The following is a 19747-nucleotide window of genomic DNA, read 5'->3' on the forward strand; positions in this document are numbered from 1 at the left end:
CACTCTTGAAGGTGCTGGCACTTGAAAAAACACTGCACCCAAAGGTGGTTCACCATTCCAACTGTATGACCAGTTCAACCAACCATCTACTGCTCTCAGTCTCTGAATACACCCTTGGCAAACCTCCCAAGCTTCCAAGGATCAACAGCATTCTTCTCCCCACCTAGAGAGTGGGAACCGAAGAATGAAGTGTGGGCCAGGTAAGAGGGGCCACACAGCGGTGCATGGGACATAGCAAACCCCAAGACATCTCCACACCAAGGCAAATCAGGACAAGGGTAGGTGCAGCGTAGGTGTGACGTACTGTAAACGCAAATGAGTCTCACCGGCAGATAGGGCGCCAAGGCTCCACAGGACTCCGCCACCAGCAGTCTCCGCTCCGGGTACTTGTGGTTGATCTGAAAGGAGAGGGAGACACAACATTGAATTCTCTGTCCACGACGAAACCGCACGTCTGCATTCCTTCACAGCTGTGTTTATGGCCATCTCGCTGGCCCTGTGACCACCGCCCTTCGCTGTTCCCACGCATCTTCCTTTATGAATTCATCACACAAGTGTTTGCAGTTGCTGATGTATGGCTCTTGGAATGTAACCAGTTTCAAGCATCACGGGGTGATTAAAAAAAGAACTGTTTACATTAAAAAAAAAAAAGCATCGTATAGGAAGGGAGGTGTGATGGCGCAGCGGGTTTGGCCGGGCCCTGCTCTCCGGCGGGTCTGGGGTTCGAGTCTTGCTAGGGGTGCCTTGCTACGGACTGGCGTCCTCTCCTGGGTGTGTCCCCTCTCCCTCCAGCCAGTTCGCCGCGACCCCACTCAGGACAAGCGGTTTCAGACTGTGTGTGTGTGTCGTATAGGTTCTGTATAAGAACGAAGACAATGTTTCTGAGAAACAGTGTACAGGTTGCAGAGCAAGGTACTTATCCTAGTTTACGCCAATAAAATTAACCACCTGTACAAATGTGTAAAAAGCTGTAGATAACATTACAAGTTGCTTGGGAGAAAAGGATCAGCTAAAAAAATAAATGTAAATGCATAACTTAACATTGGCCGTTATTTTGGTCACCTCTACTTTACTTGGAACAAAGATATCTTGTGCAATGACACAATGAATCCAACTTACACTGCTACCACGGTCTATAACATAGACCGAAAGCTTAAAAAATCAGCTCTACAGATCCTATAAATACAATGAAAAAGAGGAAACAGGTTATGTATTAATAATAAGCAACAACAGAGAGACACATTTGCCTCTGAAAGTACACATAGCGCTGGGAAATATTTTGTTCTATTGAAAACACATGACAAAGAGCAGTTTAGCTACTGGCACCGGTTGCTGAGTTTGTCCTGGAATGGAACGCTGTTCCTTGTCCAGTTTTTGTCAAAATCAGACAAGAAAAAGGAAAAAATGTCAAGAGAGGCAACCCTGGAGTAACAGCCCTGCGCCTCCTGGCTGTATGAGTGTGACTTTATTACCGGGAAAGCAATGTTTATTTTACTTGGGCAAGTGATTCCTGTAATTCCATAGACTTCTTCCAGGTTCAGCAGTAAATCCACAAAATCTGGGTAAATGTATCTTCATAAAAGAACGTTTCAAGATATTTCATAACATGAAAAACTACATTTTCCAAAGTAGTCTATGTAAAAAAAAGGGAAAAACACGGGTAAAAACATTCTTTTCTCTCGGGAAACCGTATTTCTGAGTTCTAGATCAAAGCCGAAGATATACCCAAATTAATAAATAAAAGCTACAGCCTGCGGTCAGTAAACAGTGGGAAGACATTATCAAAGTAACAGTATTAACAGTAGGCTGCAGGGAACCTGTCTGCGGGGAGGAAGTAAAAAGGTCTGACCTGCTCCCAGCATTGTGGCAGGAGCTCCGCCTCGACTCGTGTCGGACCAACGTGGCGCGCGAACGCCACACAGCCCGTCAAGATCATCTGCCTGGGGACACAGGAGCCGTTCAAACCAAAACCCCAAAGTATTTAAAAAGCATCACAGTTATTTAAAGCAACGTTCTAGTTCGATGTGCAAACAACAGGTATCTGCAGTCAGGTGCTGCTGTGACATTTAGTTTATATGTCTAAGGACACACTGATGTTGAAGAAACTATCACTGGACTCATCACGGTGACTTAAGAGCTGTTGACCTTTGACCCTGCCCTTTCAGAAATCACATTAGTAATACTGCACCACAATCAGAACCTACAATGAAGCTCAAGCAGGTGTGACATTTTAAAATAAACAAGACGACATTAACTCCCCAACTAAATAAACTAACACTGTCATCATGATCTCCCTTAGATGGCAGTCAGATGACTTGTTACTTTTTTTGCAACTTGATGTTTTCTTTGAAAAACTGTTCTAAACAACAGCTGAAACAACAAAACAATCAACCAATGCATTGAAAAGTCACAATTCCTACTCAGCTGCTGCTGAAATGTTCAATTCAAGTCTTAAATATGTAAGTACAGCCTATACAGTTACATAATCACTTGGATATTCTGAAAATGATTAATACAGTCTAAGGAAACTCACAAATGCTGTCACCACTAACAATAGTAATAGCAATAGCAGCAATAATAACTAACGCTGACAGCATTACGTCAAAAGCAAAATTCAGTTGCTTCTCATTTGTCAGAAAGTGGCAGTCTCAATAGTACTTCAATTTTTAACTTTTTAAACCTTCTCTTTCTCCTTATGGCTTGTCTACAACAATCACGAATATGTTTATAGTTCCTGCTTACAAAAAACAAGTGTTGATATTGTCAGACAATGATGGAACTATGACTGTTACTGTAATGCGATCCAGCAACATATTATAAGCCAGCCTGTACACTATCAGTGTGTGTGTGTACGATTCAGGCTGGCTGGCAATGTGATGCCATTCTGCTACGACTCCTGAACCATCTTCCGGTGTGTGAAAATAATGTGACCGAGGCTTAGGCGGGTAAGGCGAGGGCACCTCTGCTCGTCGTCGGGCCTCTTGATGAGATTGAAGAGGATATGCAGTAGCTGGTCGCGTTCCTTGGGCTCCGGATGAAGGCAGGCGGTGCAGAGGATGAGGGGGATCAGCTCCTGGGGAGGGAGGCAGGGGTTCAGAAGCCTGGGGATCAGGAGGCCAGGATGGGGCAGGGTAGGGGGGCAGGCCACAATTATACAACCCCAGGCTAACAAACAGGCGTGGACTTTGAGGATAAAGGGTAGGAAACAATAACGACGACGAAGGCGATGGTGACGACAGCAACAACACAGATGTGACACCTACAACACACAGACCCAAACCAAGCTGAGATGAACTCGAGGATTAGGAACTGAAACATAAATAATGACACTGCTGCCAAAAGGAGTAATGGTGTTTTTCTGGCTCTTTAGTTCCATCAGTTAACTGTGTGAAACTTGGAACGTGAACAAAAGCAAACAAGGCACACAGTTACATCCATCAATATTATCACTGCTGAAGGCCAAAGGATTTCTGAAGCCTTGCAAATAAACAATGGCAGGGGAACTAAATGAAACACAGCTCGTTTGACCACCATGGTCCACATGTTGGTATCATGGAATATTATTTTAATGGCACTGAACTCAGTTAATGTTTAACATGTCAGTGCTTGATCACACAGCATATGGCTGAAGTCTGGTTCTGATTTTTTACCAAGAAATGGACACTTGATCTTTGGAACACATACTGAGTGTTTCTGATGTAAAGAAATAAGGTAAGAAATATAATATTAAACCAATATCTAATGTAGCTTTGTAACTTGTGTTCTCCTGGAATAGGCTCTGGATCATAGCAACCCTGTCCTGGACAAATAGTTAATGGTAATTGAGCGAAATAACTAGTGTACGTCGCATGTCTCCTGCATAAGGAAGATGTAACTTTCTGGACACTCAGACAATGCTTGAGTAACCAGGTCTGATAACAACAACAGTGTAGGGAACACGGGGCAGTGAATGGGGGTGGTCAAATCTGTTCTTTCACAGCTGAGGTTTTCGGATGACACGCTTGCCGTGAGGATGAATGCCTATTGTTCTCACACCTGCTGTGTGCTATCAGTAACCGACCCGACTCATAAAGATTAATGGCCCAGTGAAGGAGCCTTCTTCGCCTCAACTGTCTGCAGACAAAATATCGATAAAAAGTGCCATTGAAGTGTTATTGCCTAGTCCTTATCACTTTACGAAGCTGATCAGAGGAGGTGGCACCTTTCGTGTTGCACGCACCCTCCACCGGTGACTGGAAAACACCATTAAGGAAATGGCAGCGAGAGCTTTCAATGCCTCTGAGTTTCAGGCCTGGAGCCCAACACTGAGTGCCGTGCTAACTTGGGGAAGGACCTTATTGTTCTGACCACCATTAGGTACCCACATACAATAATGTCTTAAATCATGCATAGTGCCACTTAAAAGGTACAGAAGTTTAGAAAGTATTATTATTATTATTATTATTATTATTAGATAGTCCATTAATAAGCTCTTGTCCATTGTAGCGGTTCTGTGGTTAATCCATCCATCAATAATAATAACAAAAAAAGATCACACTGATGGGAACTGCAAATATCTTGCGCCAAGTGTTTGGATGAATTTCTTTGCAATGACATAATGATGATAATAATACATATTATCACTAATAGATGGCACATTGGGGAGCACTGCCATATCACAGTACTTTGGCTGTGGTTGGAATGCAGCTTAGCCTGTGTGCTCCAGTTTCCTCCCACAACCTAAAGATATGCATTTCACGTGAACTGGTGACTCTAAATTGCCCCGAGCATGTAGCGTGAACATTTCGGCATTCCCTGCAATCCAGGGTGTACTCAGATTGGCCTTGTACCCTGTGCTTCAGTGATGGGCTCTGGGCTGCTGTTATCCTAACCTGGACAAACAGATACTGATACTGAGTGAGTAATTAATAAAATTAATTAATGAAAATTAATTAACGAAATGAGCGGCTTGGATAACCATCCCATCACATTTACTATGCCTTTAGAAAGCCTTTGGATCCCTCCACGTTTTCTACACTTTCTTGTGTTGTGGACATATTTATAAATGGATTGCACTGACACTTCTATGTAGTGTAAAATGAAAACATATTTTAAGAATTTTTTTTTACTAATGTACTTAAAAAAAAAAAAAAAAAAACCTGACACTCCTATCTGACGTTTGCCAAATAAGATTTTCTGGGCAGATGAAACAAAAATTCTGAATGCCAAATGCCATCTTAGGCAAAAACAAGGTACCACTCATCACCTGGCAATTTCCATCCCTATAGTGAAGCATGGTGGTGGTAGCATCATGCTGTGGGGAGAGGTGCATGAAGAAAACCTGCTCCAGAGCACATGTAATCTTAGATGACAATGAAAATTCACCTTTCAGCATGCCATTAATTCAATGCACACAGTTAAAACAACACTGAAGTGGCTTCAGAACAGTTCTCTGAAAGTCCTTGAGCAGTTTAACAAAAGCCTAGACTTCAAACCCATAAAAATCTCCCAGAAATGAAATCTGTGGAAAGAAATAAAAATTGCACTTCCCCAATGCACCCCACCATATCCGACAAAGCTCGAAAGGATTTACAAGAAAGAATGGGAAAAAGTGCCCTAATACGGATGTACAAAGCTAGAAGCATGCCCAAGAAGAGCTACATCACCACTTAAGGTGGTCCTACAAAGTACTGAATAAAGGGCCTGAATACTTATGCAAAGGAGAGATCTGTTTTTCATTTTTAATAAATTTGCAAAAATTCCTAAATATGTTTGTCACTTTGTCATTGGGGGTACCGCATGTCGACTGACAGCAAAATTGAAGCAATTCTATCCATTTTCAAATATGACTACCATGACACAAAACATGGAATAAGCGGAAGGGGGTTTGAAAACTTCCTGAAGGTATTGTATACTGTGGTTAATTTGTGAAAACTACACTGAAAATGATAATGCATTCCACTAAACCTTAATATGTGGAAAACACTGGATCAGAAACTGGAAAATACTGGGAGCATACCTTCATTTCATGCCAATATGGTTTATGTGATTCAGCTGCACCATGCTTCAAAACGATAGGTTACTAGTTACCAGCAAGACTGATTAGAGCCAAAGTAAACAAGGGCATGAGGAACAAGGAGAAGGACTGTTGGCGGTTTGAATCGCGCTCTGTTTGTTTGGGTGCGTCCTTCCAATTGTTACCCAACAGGTACAGGCCACCTGCAGCCAGTGACCAACACCTGAACACAATTCCTGGACCAAGAAGAGATGTGTGTGAAAAAGCCGCAGCGAGTGTTTCTGGTTTCAGACCCAGTGCCACAGGAGTTATCTGTGGTCAAAGAATCAAACTGACCCCAGGCTGGGGTGGGGTGGGGTGGATGGGGAAAAACAGGAAGTATGACATCCCTTTTCAAACAATCAGTCCCCTCTTCAAACTCACTTCCTTGAATATGTGCAAACAAGGTTTGTCTAAAGATAATTTCTGCAATAGCATATACTTCATTTACCCCCACCCCCCACAGCTCTCAGCCACATACATCAGAAAAGGTTGCTTATCTGTTCCATTAAACAATCATCTCAGACTCTAAACAATAACCTATTTTTCAGTTTTAGGCATTTCAGATGTCAAAGAGCTCAGGAACATTTGACCAGTTTACAACTATGCCACAGTCGGCACCTTCAACAGCAGCGCTCAAATAAAGTGGCTACTTTTCTCTGTAAACGGGGTTGATGTATTTACATACATAAAGGTACATGCCAGCTGATGATGCTGAACATACACACTAAGTTATAGGCTGCAACACCTTTTATATTTTTGTCAATTTTGGAGGGCAAAGAAAAAAATAGTCAGTCAGTCAATGATTCTCTTTACCTGAGAACACGCCATAAAGGTACAGCTCCTAATAGTATTTTTAACACTATGTCCATGTTCCAAGAACTACTTCCTGGAGAAAAAAAATGTTTCTGGTCACGTTTCATCTATAGAATTGAATGACAAAAGGTAAATTATAAAATTTATAATAATATGTAAGTGGGAGACAACCCCCAAAATCTCCCCCAACCAAGGGAACAGAGAACTTTTAGTGATCCCAGGTCTTGTGACCACAGACGGTGAGACTCAAACCAGGTCCCCTTCATAGGACAAGCGTCAATCTGGACACTGTCGGTCTGGAAGATGTGACTAAAAGCTTGGAACCTAAATCACCTCAGGTGATGTAGTGGCACTATGTCTCCTCACTTTTATCTACACGAATCCAGGCGACCTTAACAACAAACGCTGTTGGGGATCATTTCCGAGATTCAAAACAGTACCTGTGTTTGTCATCATGTCATCGGCAAGATGAGCACTGGATCAACTGGCCTCGTCTAGGTACACACTGGCACACTGACACCTGGAGCCTGTGTGTTACGGCCCCGAGCTGCTACGGGAGATGGGATCCCCCTCTTATTCAACTTAACTCATGCCACTGAACCCAGACTCAAGCTCACAGCTGCCTGCCTCACAGCTGTCCGCTCTCATGTGACAAACGTCATAAGATCTCCCCGAAGTTATTACGCAGATTCTCAAACCACATGCGCCAGAACCCAAGCCACAAAAAAAACTGCACTGCTAGAAAGGGGGAAGCTCCTTCCGCGCACCATTTGTTTCTCTAACGCTTTGGAGGTGCTCCAGGACTGTCTAAACTGTCACTTGTGCTGACAAAAAAAAAAAAAAAAAAAAAAAAAAGAATAGTAACTGTGATATGCAAATGAGCACAGCTGCTATAGGCAGTGCGGGTGCTCCGTTCCAGTTGTGTGGTGCCAAACACAGGAGCTCCTGTGGGGGGGGGGTTGCGGGGTCATGTGATCCTGCAAGCATATGAAGAGCAGGTGAAGGTGTGAATGATCCTTTCAGGAGGTCTGTTTAATGGCACCATTGAAAGCTGCTTTCAGCAAAAATGATTTAAACGCAAACACACCAGAAAAAAAAAAACTGCCACCCATGTGGGAAAGGCTGATACGCAACTGTTTAACATTTACACAAAGCAGCTATAGACGCAAGTAAGCAAACACAAACACGAAATAAATGCCAAGAATGCAGTGAGAGAAACAGAGCTGCATAACTTGTTAAGTCCTCCTGGATAAGACCACGTACGCAGCATGCAACAAACTAATGAACAGATAAACTCTACCTGTAAAGAAAAAAGGTACTGCGCAAGTTTCCTACATGAGCAGGGAGTTCGTTAATGTCTTGACATTTGACATTATGTACGCCTTAAATTTCACCTGTTCTGTTATTCTATCTCAGGTTCTCAAACTTCACCCAAAGTATTTTGTTCCAAAGTCATGGATCACACCTGACTCCAGGTGGTCATACACTAAGAAAACTCAGGGACAAATTATGAGTAAAGTAAAATAAAATACAAGTAGAGTAATTCCTTATGAATGAAAACCCAAATATTAAAGATTAAACCTACTAGAAAATATTAGAAAAACATGGTTTACAACCATTATTATATGGTAAACTTCAATTTTCTTTAGTATAGTGTCATGCAAGCTAATCTGGTTACATTATGGTTATATCTGGTTATATTATGAGCTGCTCATTTACCGATTTTAAAGGATACCACCATATTCTAAATTATTAACTTATTTTTAATTGCATTTCATGCACATTAGCTATTTTCTTTAAATTTATGTTTAGTGCAGAGCAAATGCAACCTGCTTATACAAGCTTAGCCAATGGGTGTCAATAAAAGGCACTCAAACAGAATAGGAATGAGGAACCTACTCCAGTGTTGACAACTTGGACAAAATACAACCTATTGTGATTTTCACTAATTTTAAAGTAATTTTAATTAAAAAGTACTTGAAAAATTTAAACATAGCTTAAAAATATTAAAATAAAGTAACAAAAATGCTGAGATTTTTACAGAAATTAACAAAATGTACAGCATTTGCAGTCATGTCCAGAAATAACACCTAGTCATTATTCATATGTAGTTTTAATCAAATAATCAGTTATTTAACAATTATTATGTATATCTGCTATTAATCATGTGAAAGCCATAAAAGTGCTCCAAAAATTGTGTGCTTGAAGCATGCGTAGAAGTCAGAGCAGAAAAACACTTTTCAGTTACCTCCAAGAGTTTGTCCCAAATATGCAACGATAATATTGTGAGTAAGAATAAGCAGTGGACAGTGAGTCTACCCACTATAAACAGTAATACTGGATACTCTAGCACTGAATTTTTTTTAAGAATTAAATTTTTAATGTTATGAATTTATTGTAATGGAACCATTCTAAACAACATTTTGATCCAAGGTTATGGTTAAGAATTTGGAGACGGCTGTGAGTAATGCAGCAGGAGTGTCAGAGGAATGAGCCAGTGGAGCGCATCCAGCACGGGTGAAAAACAGGAGGGAAGAACATGCAGATGTTCCACTCACCTGGCACAGGTGAACAACCATTCTCTAGGGGCAGAGATGCATGCACCAAAGTAAGAGAAGGATTGGAAAGTGAAGCACAAAAAAATTGGGGGGTGGGGGGGGTGAGGATGAGCAGCATGTGAGAACAGTCAAATTGGTGCACATTCTGAATGGAAGATAGAAAGATAATGAACGGTGGAAATAATGGGCACAGCAACAGGAGCCCGGTGTGAGGTTGCGGCTCACCTCTCGCTTGGCGAGCAGCACGTTGGGGACGATGTGGGGTAGACAGCGGCCAAGCATGAGCGTGACGCTCTCCGCGCTGTCCGCAATGCGGGAAACCTAAGTGGGGAGGGGGGGCAAGAAATATTGGGCACTGAACTGACAAGACAGCAAGGATTGGGCCATAAACACGGCACTCTTCTTGACCTCACAGTAGAAATGTAGTAACAATTTACCATAGCAATACAGTATAATTTATATTAAATACAGTACACTTATTTATACTACCTATATCTCATTTTTCTCAGTCGCAGCATCTTTGTGGCAATGACCCGAACAAAGTTTCAGTGCTTCCTTTGTACCAGGATTCTTAACTCAGTACCACTCTCTTTTCTGAACAAATCAGAGGACGACCATCTTTAGTCCTGAGCAGCGCACCTCTGCAACTGAGCCGCCACAAAGCAATTTATAGAGACCAACAACAGCCCTGCATCTGCCTGCCTGCTAAACTGGGGAACAAATTATTGACAGCTGGCAAAAAGAATAAACTGTAGCCCTCATGCTTATATTGGACAGCGGATCACAAGAGCTTGGTATGTGACAAATTGCTGTGGTATCAGATGGAAATAGAGATCAATCTGTCTCAGTGGTGGAAAATATTTATACATTATGCTACATTTTTTCCTTTACAATAAAATGTGATCAATAGAAAACAAATGCAGCAGATCGGGAAGGAGCGCGAGTTTAGGGGAGTTTATGCTAAAGGTCCTCTCTTTGTCTCTCCACTCGCTTCTTGTCGCAGCCCGTATCAAGTTCAGGACTCTAGTTACGGTCTACAGAGCATCAATGGATCTGCTCTCTGATACCTGCAGGACCTCATCATTCACTACAGCAAGACCACTGTGCTCCTCTCATAACAGGCTCCAAATCAAAACTTGTCTGGTTCTCAGTTTTGGCCCCATTGCAAAGGAATAAACTCCTTGCGTCCCTCAGAACTGCCGAATCCCTCCCAGCATTCAAGAAGAGTCTAGAAACTTGTCTCTTTCAGACCCACTTGTGTCCAAACATTAGAATAGCTCAGTAAACGTGTAGGACACCATACCACGTGGCATGATCATCTATGCATTTCCTACCTGATTCTCAATTCTCTAGGCAGCTGCATGTACAATATGTACCAAGAAAACCTTGGGATCAGACAAACAAGTTGTGCTTTGGTAATCCTGTGTGTGTATCTAAAGTTTTTTGTTTTTAAATACACCTCTGTTTCCTCTTGAGTTGTAGTCTGAAAAATGAACACACGTAAGTGTGAACACGGTGTGCCACTGGCACTTTAACCATTCCCCATCAGGTCGCCAGGTGTCCTTCTGTTAGGTTGTATCCAACGACGGAAGTGTGACCTGCCTCACCTCAGAGCCAAGGCGACTGTCAGGTGACATCCGACAGAACGATAAAAGCGCTTGGTGAAATGCAGGAGAGAGTTTTCTGAAAGGAAAAGAAATAGGTATTTTTCCTTTTGTTTTTATGTATCTGCTGCAGAGGAACCCTCAAGTGAGCATGATCATCATCATAAACATCATCATTCTCAAAAAAAATCATCATCGCAATAGGAACCCAGAAAGATAATAGACATTACAGAACATTACTCTCTATTCCTTTCTACCGAATGACTCTTCCTGTGCGTAAGCAGCTGCAGAGGATGTGCGACCCTGCAACGTGTCCCAATGCAGTCCCCTCCTCTCCTTACCCTGTGTATGTGGTTAAGTCTAAGAATTTCATTGCCATTCCTTGGCTCCCTCTAGTGGCTCATTGAGCGACGCACTAACACACACTGGGAGCGTGCGTTTCAGCACACGCATCTGGGCCGTACAACAGCTCCGCAGAGAACATGTAACTCACGGCTCACAGCTTTTCTCCAGTCCTGTCTCTGCGCTGCACTAACAAAATAATCAGCAGCAGAAGTCAATAAAATGTTAAAATTCTTTGGATAAAGCACCATTACAACAATTATTATATTCAGCTGATGCGTTTCTCCAAAGCAACTTACAGTGATAAGAAACTTACAGTTTTTCACCCATGTACACAGCTGGGTAATTCTAACTGGAGCCAGTCAGGGTGAGCACCTTGCTCAAGGGCACTATAGCAAGAACTGGGATTGAAACCAATGACCTCCATGTCCAATGGCTGCAGCTGTAACCACTCCCACTATCCACTGGCCCATAGTAATAATAATAAAAGATATAGCTGTCTAGCTTTAGCACTAATCCCTTACTGTACCCATGTTAAAGCCCTGTCCCAGGCCTCACCTGTTGGGCTGGTCAAACTCGACCGGTCCCCTGCTTGGGGATATGTGGCTTTTTAACTTTGCATTCGGTTGTGTTGGAGGAGTGGCTGGAGCAGACACTGGAGGACACTGCGTAGCGACAGGGTGCACAGGCTGGGTTGTGGCTGGGACTGAGTCTGTGTCGAAGTCCACCATAGGGCAGTCCGGGACATCGTCTCGTTCTGTGGAGCGACGCATATCCAGGTAATGTCCATTATCCAGAGGGCCAGGGTCTGGCGCTCGCTCTGGCTTGGGGGTTGAACACTCCACTAGCAGGGATGGAGGAGGGATGGAGACGGTCTCCTTTAGGGTCTGAATGTCACTGAAAATGAAGGAAAAGCCGCCACCGTTTCACTGACCTGATTGGTTCACTTTGCCCTCATTGCGTCATTATTGGGAGTTGGGGGGGGCACGTTACATTTACCTTATGCCTTTCTCTAAAGTAAATTACAACGTTAAGACACTTGCAGCGATTTAACCATTTATACAACTGAGTAATTTTTAATGGAGCAATTCAGGGTAAGTACCTTGCTCAAGGGTACTACAGCAGGAAATGGGATTAGAACCTGGAACTTTCAAAAGCAGGAGCTCTAACCTCTACACCACCTTCTGGCCTCTTACTCTTGCAGAAGAGGAAAACGAGCCGATTACGAGAACGGGCAAACTATCAAAGATCCAACTCATTTTTTTTAATCACACTGGGGGCAATAAGAGCACCAGAATTAGAAGTAAAAGTGGTGAAATGAGACACCCAAGCGACCCTTTGCCTGCCTTACCTCTGCAGCTGCCTGATCTGCTCTGCGAGACTCTGCTTCTCAGCGTTTAAAAGACCAATCTTGTATTCGAGCTCCTGAACCACAGCCACCTGCTGAAGTATTAACATACATGGAAAAAGACAAGAACACACTTGTTATTTAAGCACTGTACAGTCACACACAGTAATATATCAGATGACTATTAGGAGACCCTCCTGCAGGTAAACAGATGACTTCTCCCACCTATAAACTGTTTCAGCAAAATAAATGGAATTTAATATACACCAAATTGTACAATGTGCGATTTATACAACTATTTACTGTACTGGATTAAAATCAACCTAGACTGCATGAAGGAAGTAATCTATATAATCTTTATTTAAGACTTCATTTACAATGTCAGGTTCGTACACTAAACTACTCATAATGGTTTACCTCTTTATACAGCTAGATAGTTTTTACTGGAGCCCCTGATCAAGGGTACTGCAGCAGGATGTAGGATTTGAACCTGAAGCCTTCAGTTTGCAAGGTGATGGCCCTAAAAACTACACTACCTGCTACCCTGTAATTTAGTTAAGATTGTGACTGTATTCAATTACAGTAATAATAGTAACTGAGTAAAAATTAATTGTAATATGCAAACTCCTACACTCTAAGTGACTCCTTAATAAGTATCACAGACTTCACTGGAGCATCAGCTGAAGGGGTAATGAAGATGTGTCAAGTGCGCCCACTGTGATGACCTACCTCCGGGAGCTCAGCTTCCTGCACGGGCTTCTGGGTAAGGGTGTTTGATAGCAGCTCCTCGGACTCGACGCCCACGCCGACATCGACCGTGTCCCGGGGCGTGGACTGGCTGGAACCGCAGCTCCGGTACAAGTGGAGGAGGTCAGGGGGCTTTGGGATGTTTAACCCCACATCGTCCCACAACTCAAAGTCCTGTGGACAGAGGCACAGTTCTGCATACATAAAGTCTTAGCCTGGGTTCCTCCTGTTGCACCGTGGAGCAAAGAAACTACTCAGCTGAAAGTATCCACCCACCTAAATGAGCAAGTTTAAGCAACACAAGCCACTTTTGATGTGTCTGCTAAACCTTAATAATGCAAAATAACACAATTTACAGAGCAAAGTTAAAACAAACAAATAAATGTTCTTGTCAAAGATCAGACAATTTAAATTACTGGAAATTCAATTAAAGCATTCTTATTCAAACACAAGGCACCCCAAGCAGGACTCGAACCCCAGACCCGCCAGAGAGCGGGACCTGGCCAAACCTGCTGCGCCACTGCGCACGGGTACATGCAGTCATATTTTAATATGTAAATATGTAGCCGTTACCTGGTCATCATTTTCATCTGAGAACGTGATGGACGAGAGCTTATAATTGTTTTTCAATAAATACTCGTTAACTAGAAAATTTAACGCTCTTTTCTCAAGAGGGCGGATGGGTTCCTGGAAAGGAAAAAAAAGAGCATTACATATTCAAGGGAATAAGAGTGAAAAGGCAAAACCTGTATCAGTTGGTATAGGGGAGAAGAAGAAAAAAAAAAAAAAAAAAAAAACATACCTGAATTTCAGGACTGGATTTGAAGTTCTTCCTCTCCTGCAAGGGAACTTCGCTCTCTGCAAGAAAGAAGGACAGGCATCGGTTGGCCCCCGCCGCACCCACCGGCCCGAGGAGCTCGAGCGCCTCTCAGAGCAGAAGGAACTTGAGTAGTAGTAAAAGTGTAGAGTACGCCACCTGCTGCCTGAGTCAAGTTGGCGCGTAGAGCCTGAATGGTCTCCTTGGCTTTCCGCAGTTCAAACTCCAGGACTGGACAGGGAGTGGGTCAAACACACACAGGCATCCAGCCAAGAAAAGGGAACAAAGAAATAACAAATAATAAAAAATAATAAAAAAATAAAAAAAAAAAAAAAACGAGAAAAAAAAAGGATGGCCATGAAAAACAAAACCGAACTAAAGCAATACTCTCTCTAAGAAGCCGAAACAAAAAGGGAAAGAAAAAAAAAAAAAAAAAAAAAGACAAAACGGAGGAACATGCAAACCATGGACGCATGCAGCAGAAGTTACTGGGGGAGCAGATTGGTGAAAACTTTCCATACTCTTTTATTTTGGGAACACTACGAGCTGTCTGACCAGGGCTCTTTAACTACAAAAATGCGGAGGGGAGACTGAGGCTGCTAAACAGCACATATTAAAGGACGGTGCACCTACTGCACGGTTTCTGCAGCACTTTATGCGCTAAAATGCAAATAAAATAAGCCTATTTGCACATTAAGTAAATATATATAGTAAACACCAAAGGTAAATTATTCATGTTAGTGTCCTGAAGGAGTGAAACGGTACGACCGGTTGCGTTACAAACACTCGAGTTAGAAATATTTTGATATACAAGTAGTCCTCGACCTACGACACGTGCGACTTACAACAACCCGGAGTTACGACGGGTGTCCCGTTAACCTTATTATGTTGTTGTCCATTGCCTAACGATGATCCGGAGTCCACGTGCTGCATGATAACATCGACTGGACTCCCGGCCGCAAGGCACCCGCGTTATTGTTCGGCTCTCACTCAAAGTTTGAGTGTCCAGCAGCAATTGTGTTCTGCTGATAATTTTTGTTCCTAACTCCACTTACTTTACCTTTATTTAAAACGGTTAGTAATTCAAACAGTGAGTGTTGCGGCGGTTCTGAAAACACAAAGTAGGAGAGTATAGATTTAGAAACGAAAGTGAAAATAATAAAGCAACACGAACATACAATTAATACTCTATTTATATTACTATTATTGATTATTATTGCATTTTAGTATTACTTTAATAGGAATAATGTGTGAAATTTGAGAAAAGTATTGAAGCCCTATTATACCTGTAGCGGTGCGATGACGGGATTTGCAACTTATGAAAAGGTCGACTCGCAACTAGGTTGTCGGAATGGAACCCCAATGTAAACCGAGTACCACATGTACAACCTTATTCCAGTTTACTTATTTATTTCCAACTGCAATTTCTTCATTTAGCTAATTCTGGTTTAGTGGAGGAAATGAGACTTGCGGTTGAACACCCAGTACATAGATGCCAGTAAAAGGCATTCATAGAGTGTGGCGCCACCTTCATTCATCTCATTTACACAGTGTTTACAGCTTCTGTCTGGTGATCCTGAATGTCAGCATGATGTGTGACGAGATGATGACCGTATTTATAGGACGAATTGGTCAACGATCGGCACCGACCAGGAGTTTGTGCTGAAAAGATATCATATTTTCAGTGAAAATAAATTTGTTTTTATTTTAATGTAGCTTGAAATTAACAAAAACATTGAAATAAAAAATCTAACAGTTTTTGATTTATTACGTCTCAAATTCTTTATTACATCTCAGATTTTAATGGAATACAAACAGGCAAATAAATCAATTAACCATTAACTGACTAAGTGGTACAAGCGACTCGGGAGTTATGGAAAAAAGAGTCAGAAATACAATTCTGTCTCTGTCTGGGTTTGTAAGCCGAGCAGCCAGTGTATTTGAATTTACCATATACCAATTTTGTGGGTAATTAAAAAAGTAAGTAGTCATTAACAGATTAAATGTATCAAAATCATATTAAAGTAAAAAAGGTTATGGCTTCTGAAAATATGCTCATAAAGGTAGGCAAAAAAAAAAAAAAAAAAAAATTCACCCAGTGAGCCTCTGCACTATGAGTCACAAGTCAACAGGAGCAAGAGTTCAGCAATGATGCTCCATGAAATAATAGTGGAGAAGATCCTGCTACTGCAAAGTTGGAGGAAAAAGTGGAAACACAGCAAAAAAGACAGGAAAAAAAAAAAATACTAGAGGCACACAGAGCAGCCGCAGTACCGGTACAAAGCTACGGATGCGGTATGGGTTCGAGAGAGTGTCGCGGGGCTGAGGGACAGAGGGACAGATCCATGAGCTCTTAAGGCACATGGAGAGGAGGGTGATGAGTGAGCGGCGTGGGGGAGGGGGCTCACTCTTTGCATGGCTGTGCACTGATGATCTGCTGGGTGTCGAACCCTAACCCACTCGGTGCACGCTGAAAAGGGCCTCCTGCGGGTTTCCACCCACCCCTACGCCCCCCTCTGGTTTCAAGTGCTAGCAGTACGACTGGACAGCGATAGCGCCATCAAATGGTCAGGCCATGTCTACAACGGTGCTGCCCCGAATGGCTTGAAAAGCAAATAAAAAAAAGGCATGGAGACCATTTGAGGACAGCTGGAGCAAAAACCCATAAATAAATACACAAAAGCAGATCAAGAATGCACAAAACGCAAATGCAACAAATGGCACAACTTGAAAAAAGAAAAAGGAAAAAAAAAAAAAAAAAAAAAAAAAGAAGTGGCTTGGAGCAGGAGGGCTGCTAACTGGGATGGTGTGTGGTCCAGTATTGGAAACAGAAATACTGCTCTTAAAAAGGATCGGAAAGCCAGATCTCCCGGAGTCAGACAGCCAGGGCGGAAAAAGAGCGAGGGAGGCCGCAGCGTCTTTTTCCGCCAAAGAAAGCCAGATCGAAAGTATGGAAGCACCTCACTGCGTTCAGCTACTGAACCGACACCGTTCTCTCTGCTGCATGTTTCCCATTCCCCTTCGGGCGCCACGCGACACGCCGAGGGCACCTCATATTGGCTTCGCAATGTCATTTTAAGAAATTTACTACGGTACGCGTACATAATAATTCATTACATGAACAACAGTAAGACACGATTAATGATGGCATTGTTAATTCTTTCAAGTTGCTACAATTATTTATATCAGGGAAGTTACCAAAAATAAAACAAGCAATGATACAAAAAATTAAGACACTCACCACAGGAAACTGTTCCACGTACCCTGGTAAAATAGCATGCTAACCTGCACAGAACTAAATCTGGGAGTTGGAATTTGTACACTAGTTGGGTGTTGGAATTTAGTATCTAATCTTACCAGGAAAGAGATGACAAACCCGGGATTCTGTATCATTGTATCCCGAGTTCAGGGAAACAGATACGTGGGGCAAGATATGGCCACGGTATTTAAAAGTTTTACAGCTCCCCCCCAGTGAAGCTTAGCATTGGTTTTAAGAGCATAAAATTAACTAGGTAATGAAACCCATATATAATGTATAAGAATATATATGTGTGTGAATAGATCACAGTTAATGCAGAACATCTGTATTTTCCATTCTAAAGATTTTGCTTCGATTCTTGCAGTAAATGGCAAGAGTTCGGAATTGTAGTGTCGACAGCGATCAAGTCCGAGTTTTCCCCACAAATGCATAAACTGACGGAGGGAAATTGCACACAGTTTAATTTCATCTACAGCGCCATTCTTTGCAAAAGAGCCACTTTTGGGTGTGGCATCCTGACAATTTTCAAATTTCACATTCAGAGCTAATACCCCCAAATCCCTTTTCAAAGGGCAACTACAGATTGAATGTCTTAAAATACTATGAAAACACATTTAATTGTCTCCTGACATGAAAACCAGGAGGGGATGATCCACGTGACTTTTTCATCCTGTTTGGGGTATTAACAGGAGGGGCTCCGATATCGGGGGTCACCGAGAGAGGAGTCCTCAGCTGACCTCCTGCGCCCAGGTGGGGCGCTGACCCAAACGGTTCTACTCACCTGCGACGCGTTCGTCTGACTCCCTGTTTCCATCGTCAGAGTAGCGGGCGAAATCCAGGGAGTCCAAGGTGCTGATGCTTCCGGCTCGGTCTGAAACGGAAGGACAGAGGAGCGCTGACTGGCCTGTCGACGGATGACTGCTCCTCACCGATGACCACAAAAAATTAAATTCTGCTATTCGGAGGCCTCCAGCATGTAGCGGATGACCCACCCTCCTATATTTACTAAACATCCATCCTACTGGAGCTCCAGTGATTTTCTCATCGTTAATGTTTATCTACAAAGGCGCCAATGCCAAAGGGACAGGCAGGCTTTGGGGGGGCGGTTGTGCCGAGGTCCTGACATCTCGTCAAAGCGAGCGTTCTTGCGGTGGAGAATCCTAATTGGCCTGTTGCTCTCAGCAGGACCGCAAAACCAAAAGAAACGAGTGAACCTTTGGCAGTAAGCAAATTATTATTATTCATTCATATACTTGATGCTTTTTTTTTCCAAATGACCTATAGTGTTACACTTGTACACTGAGTTACTTACCAAGATTTACTCATTTATACAGCTGGATAATTTTTACTGGGGTAATTCAGGGTAAGTACTTTGATCAAGGGTACTACAAGAGGAGAGGGGATTCAAACCCAGGTTCTTTGATTGCAAAGCAACAATTCTAATCACTACACCAACTGCTGGCCCGACAGAAAAAGGGATATTTTTATTTCCCAGCATGTATAACTGCTACTCTCGTAGTCTTTGTATGTTATATTGGAAAGGGCTCATCTGCTGCTGATTAAAATTTGAGAAGTTAAAGCCGTTTCCCAAGTTTCTTGGCAGTTGTCTTATTTGTAACTTTGCAATTTCCGCCTTTCTGCTCGTGCGGTACAGAGAGGTAATCTCATGGAAACTGTTTGAAAATGAACACTTCTGTAGCAATCGTGTACAAAAGGCATGTTTCAAACACAAAAGTAAGTTATGGAGCATTTATGACAGTGGGGAGCAGAGAGTAGTGCGGTGGCTACACCTGTCACCATGCAACTGAAGGACCCAGGTTCGAATCCCTGCTCCTGCAGTAGTACCCTTGAGCACAGTACTTAAGCCGAACTGGTAAATTAAAAATTACCCAGCTGAAAATATGGGTAAACCATTGTAAGCAGGGTAACGCACAAATCGAACAAAGTAAGCTGCTTTGGAAAAAGGTGTCAGATAAATAACAGTTCAGGATTATTGGTGATGATGAACTATGGTCACTGTCCATCAGGCAGTGATAAAATCTATTAGAAAAGACAATGCAGTACTTTTTAATAAATTAGCAGGGATCAATTTTTGAACAAACAGGCACTGCTGATTATCGCACATTTTAACGTGCTGTTACCGAAACAGATTATCAGCGCCCAAATGATTACCATACAGCTGAATATATCGCCGAATCCCAGTTCAAACACTCATGGTTTCA

At 42.5% G+C, this 19747-nt stretch overlaps 1 protein-coding gene across 6 annotated transcripts in view; it reads right to left on the reverse strand.

Annotated features, from left to right (window-relative positions):
* The window catches only part of relch (RAB11 binding and LisH domain, coiled-coil and HEAT repeat containing), a 47631-nt gene that overhangs the window by 14400 nt on the left and 13484 nt on the right, over positions 1 to 19747 (reverse strand). For 3 of the 6 annotated variants that reach the window (XM_029254717.1, XM_018753977.2, XM_029254720.1), the window contains exons 2-14: positions 18307 to 18396; positions 14426 to 14497; positions 14252 to 14307; positions 14023 to 14136; positions 13432 to 13623; positions 12706 to 12797; positions 11913 to 12251; positions 11016 to 11091; positions 9634 to 9729; positions 9409 to 9432; positions 2961 to 3073; positions 1850 to 1940; positions 327 to 398 (exon numbers count right to left, since the gene is read on the reverse strand). In XM_029254717.1, the coding sequence (XP_029110550.1) occupies positions 327 to 398; positions 1850 to 1940; positions 2961 to 3073; positions 9409 to 9432; positions 9634 to 9729; positions 11016 to 11091; positions 11913 to 12251; positions 12706 to 12797; positions 13432 to 13623; positions 14023 to 14136; positions 14252 to 14307; positions 14426 to 14497; positions 18307 to 18396 (1427 nt within the window). The remainder of the gene's footprint in view (positions 1 to 326; positions 399 to 1849; positions 1941 to 2960; positions 3074 to 9408; positions 9433 to 9633; positions 9730 to 11015; positions 11092 to 11912; positions 12252 to 12705; positions 12798 to 13431; positions 13624 to 14022; positions 14137 to 14251; positions 14308 to 14425; positions 14498 to 18306; positions 18397 to 19747) is intronic. The other 3 variants (XM_029254719.1, XM_029254718.1, XM_029254721.1) reach the window with 2 other exon arrangements.

This window comes from Scleropages formosus, chromosome 9 (assembly GCF_900964775.1).
Source record: "Scleropages formosus chromosome 9, fSclFor1.1, whole genome shotgun sequence".
Lineage (NCBI taxonomy): Eukaryota > Metazoa > Chordata > Actinopteri > Osteoglossiformes > Osteoglossidae > Scleropages > Scleropages formosus.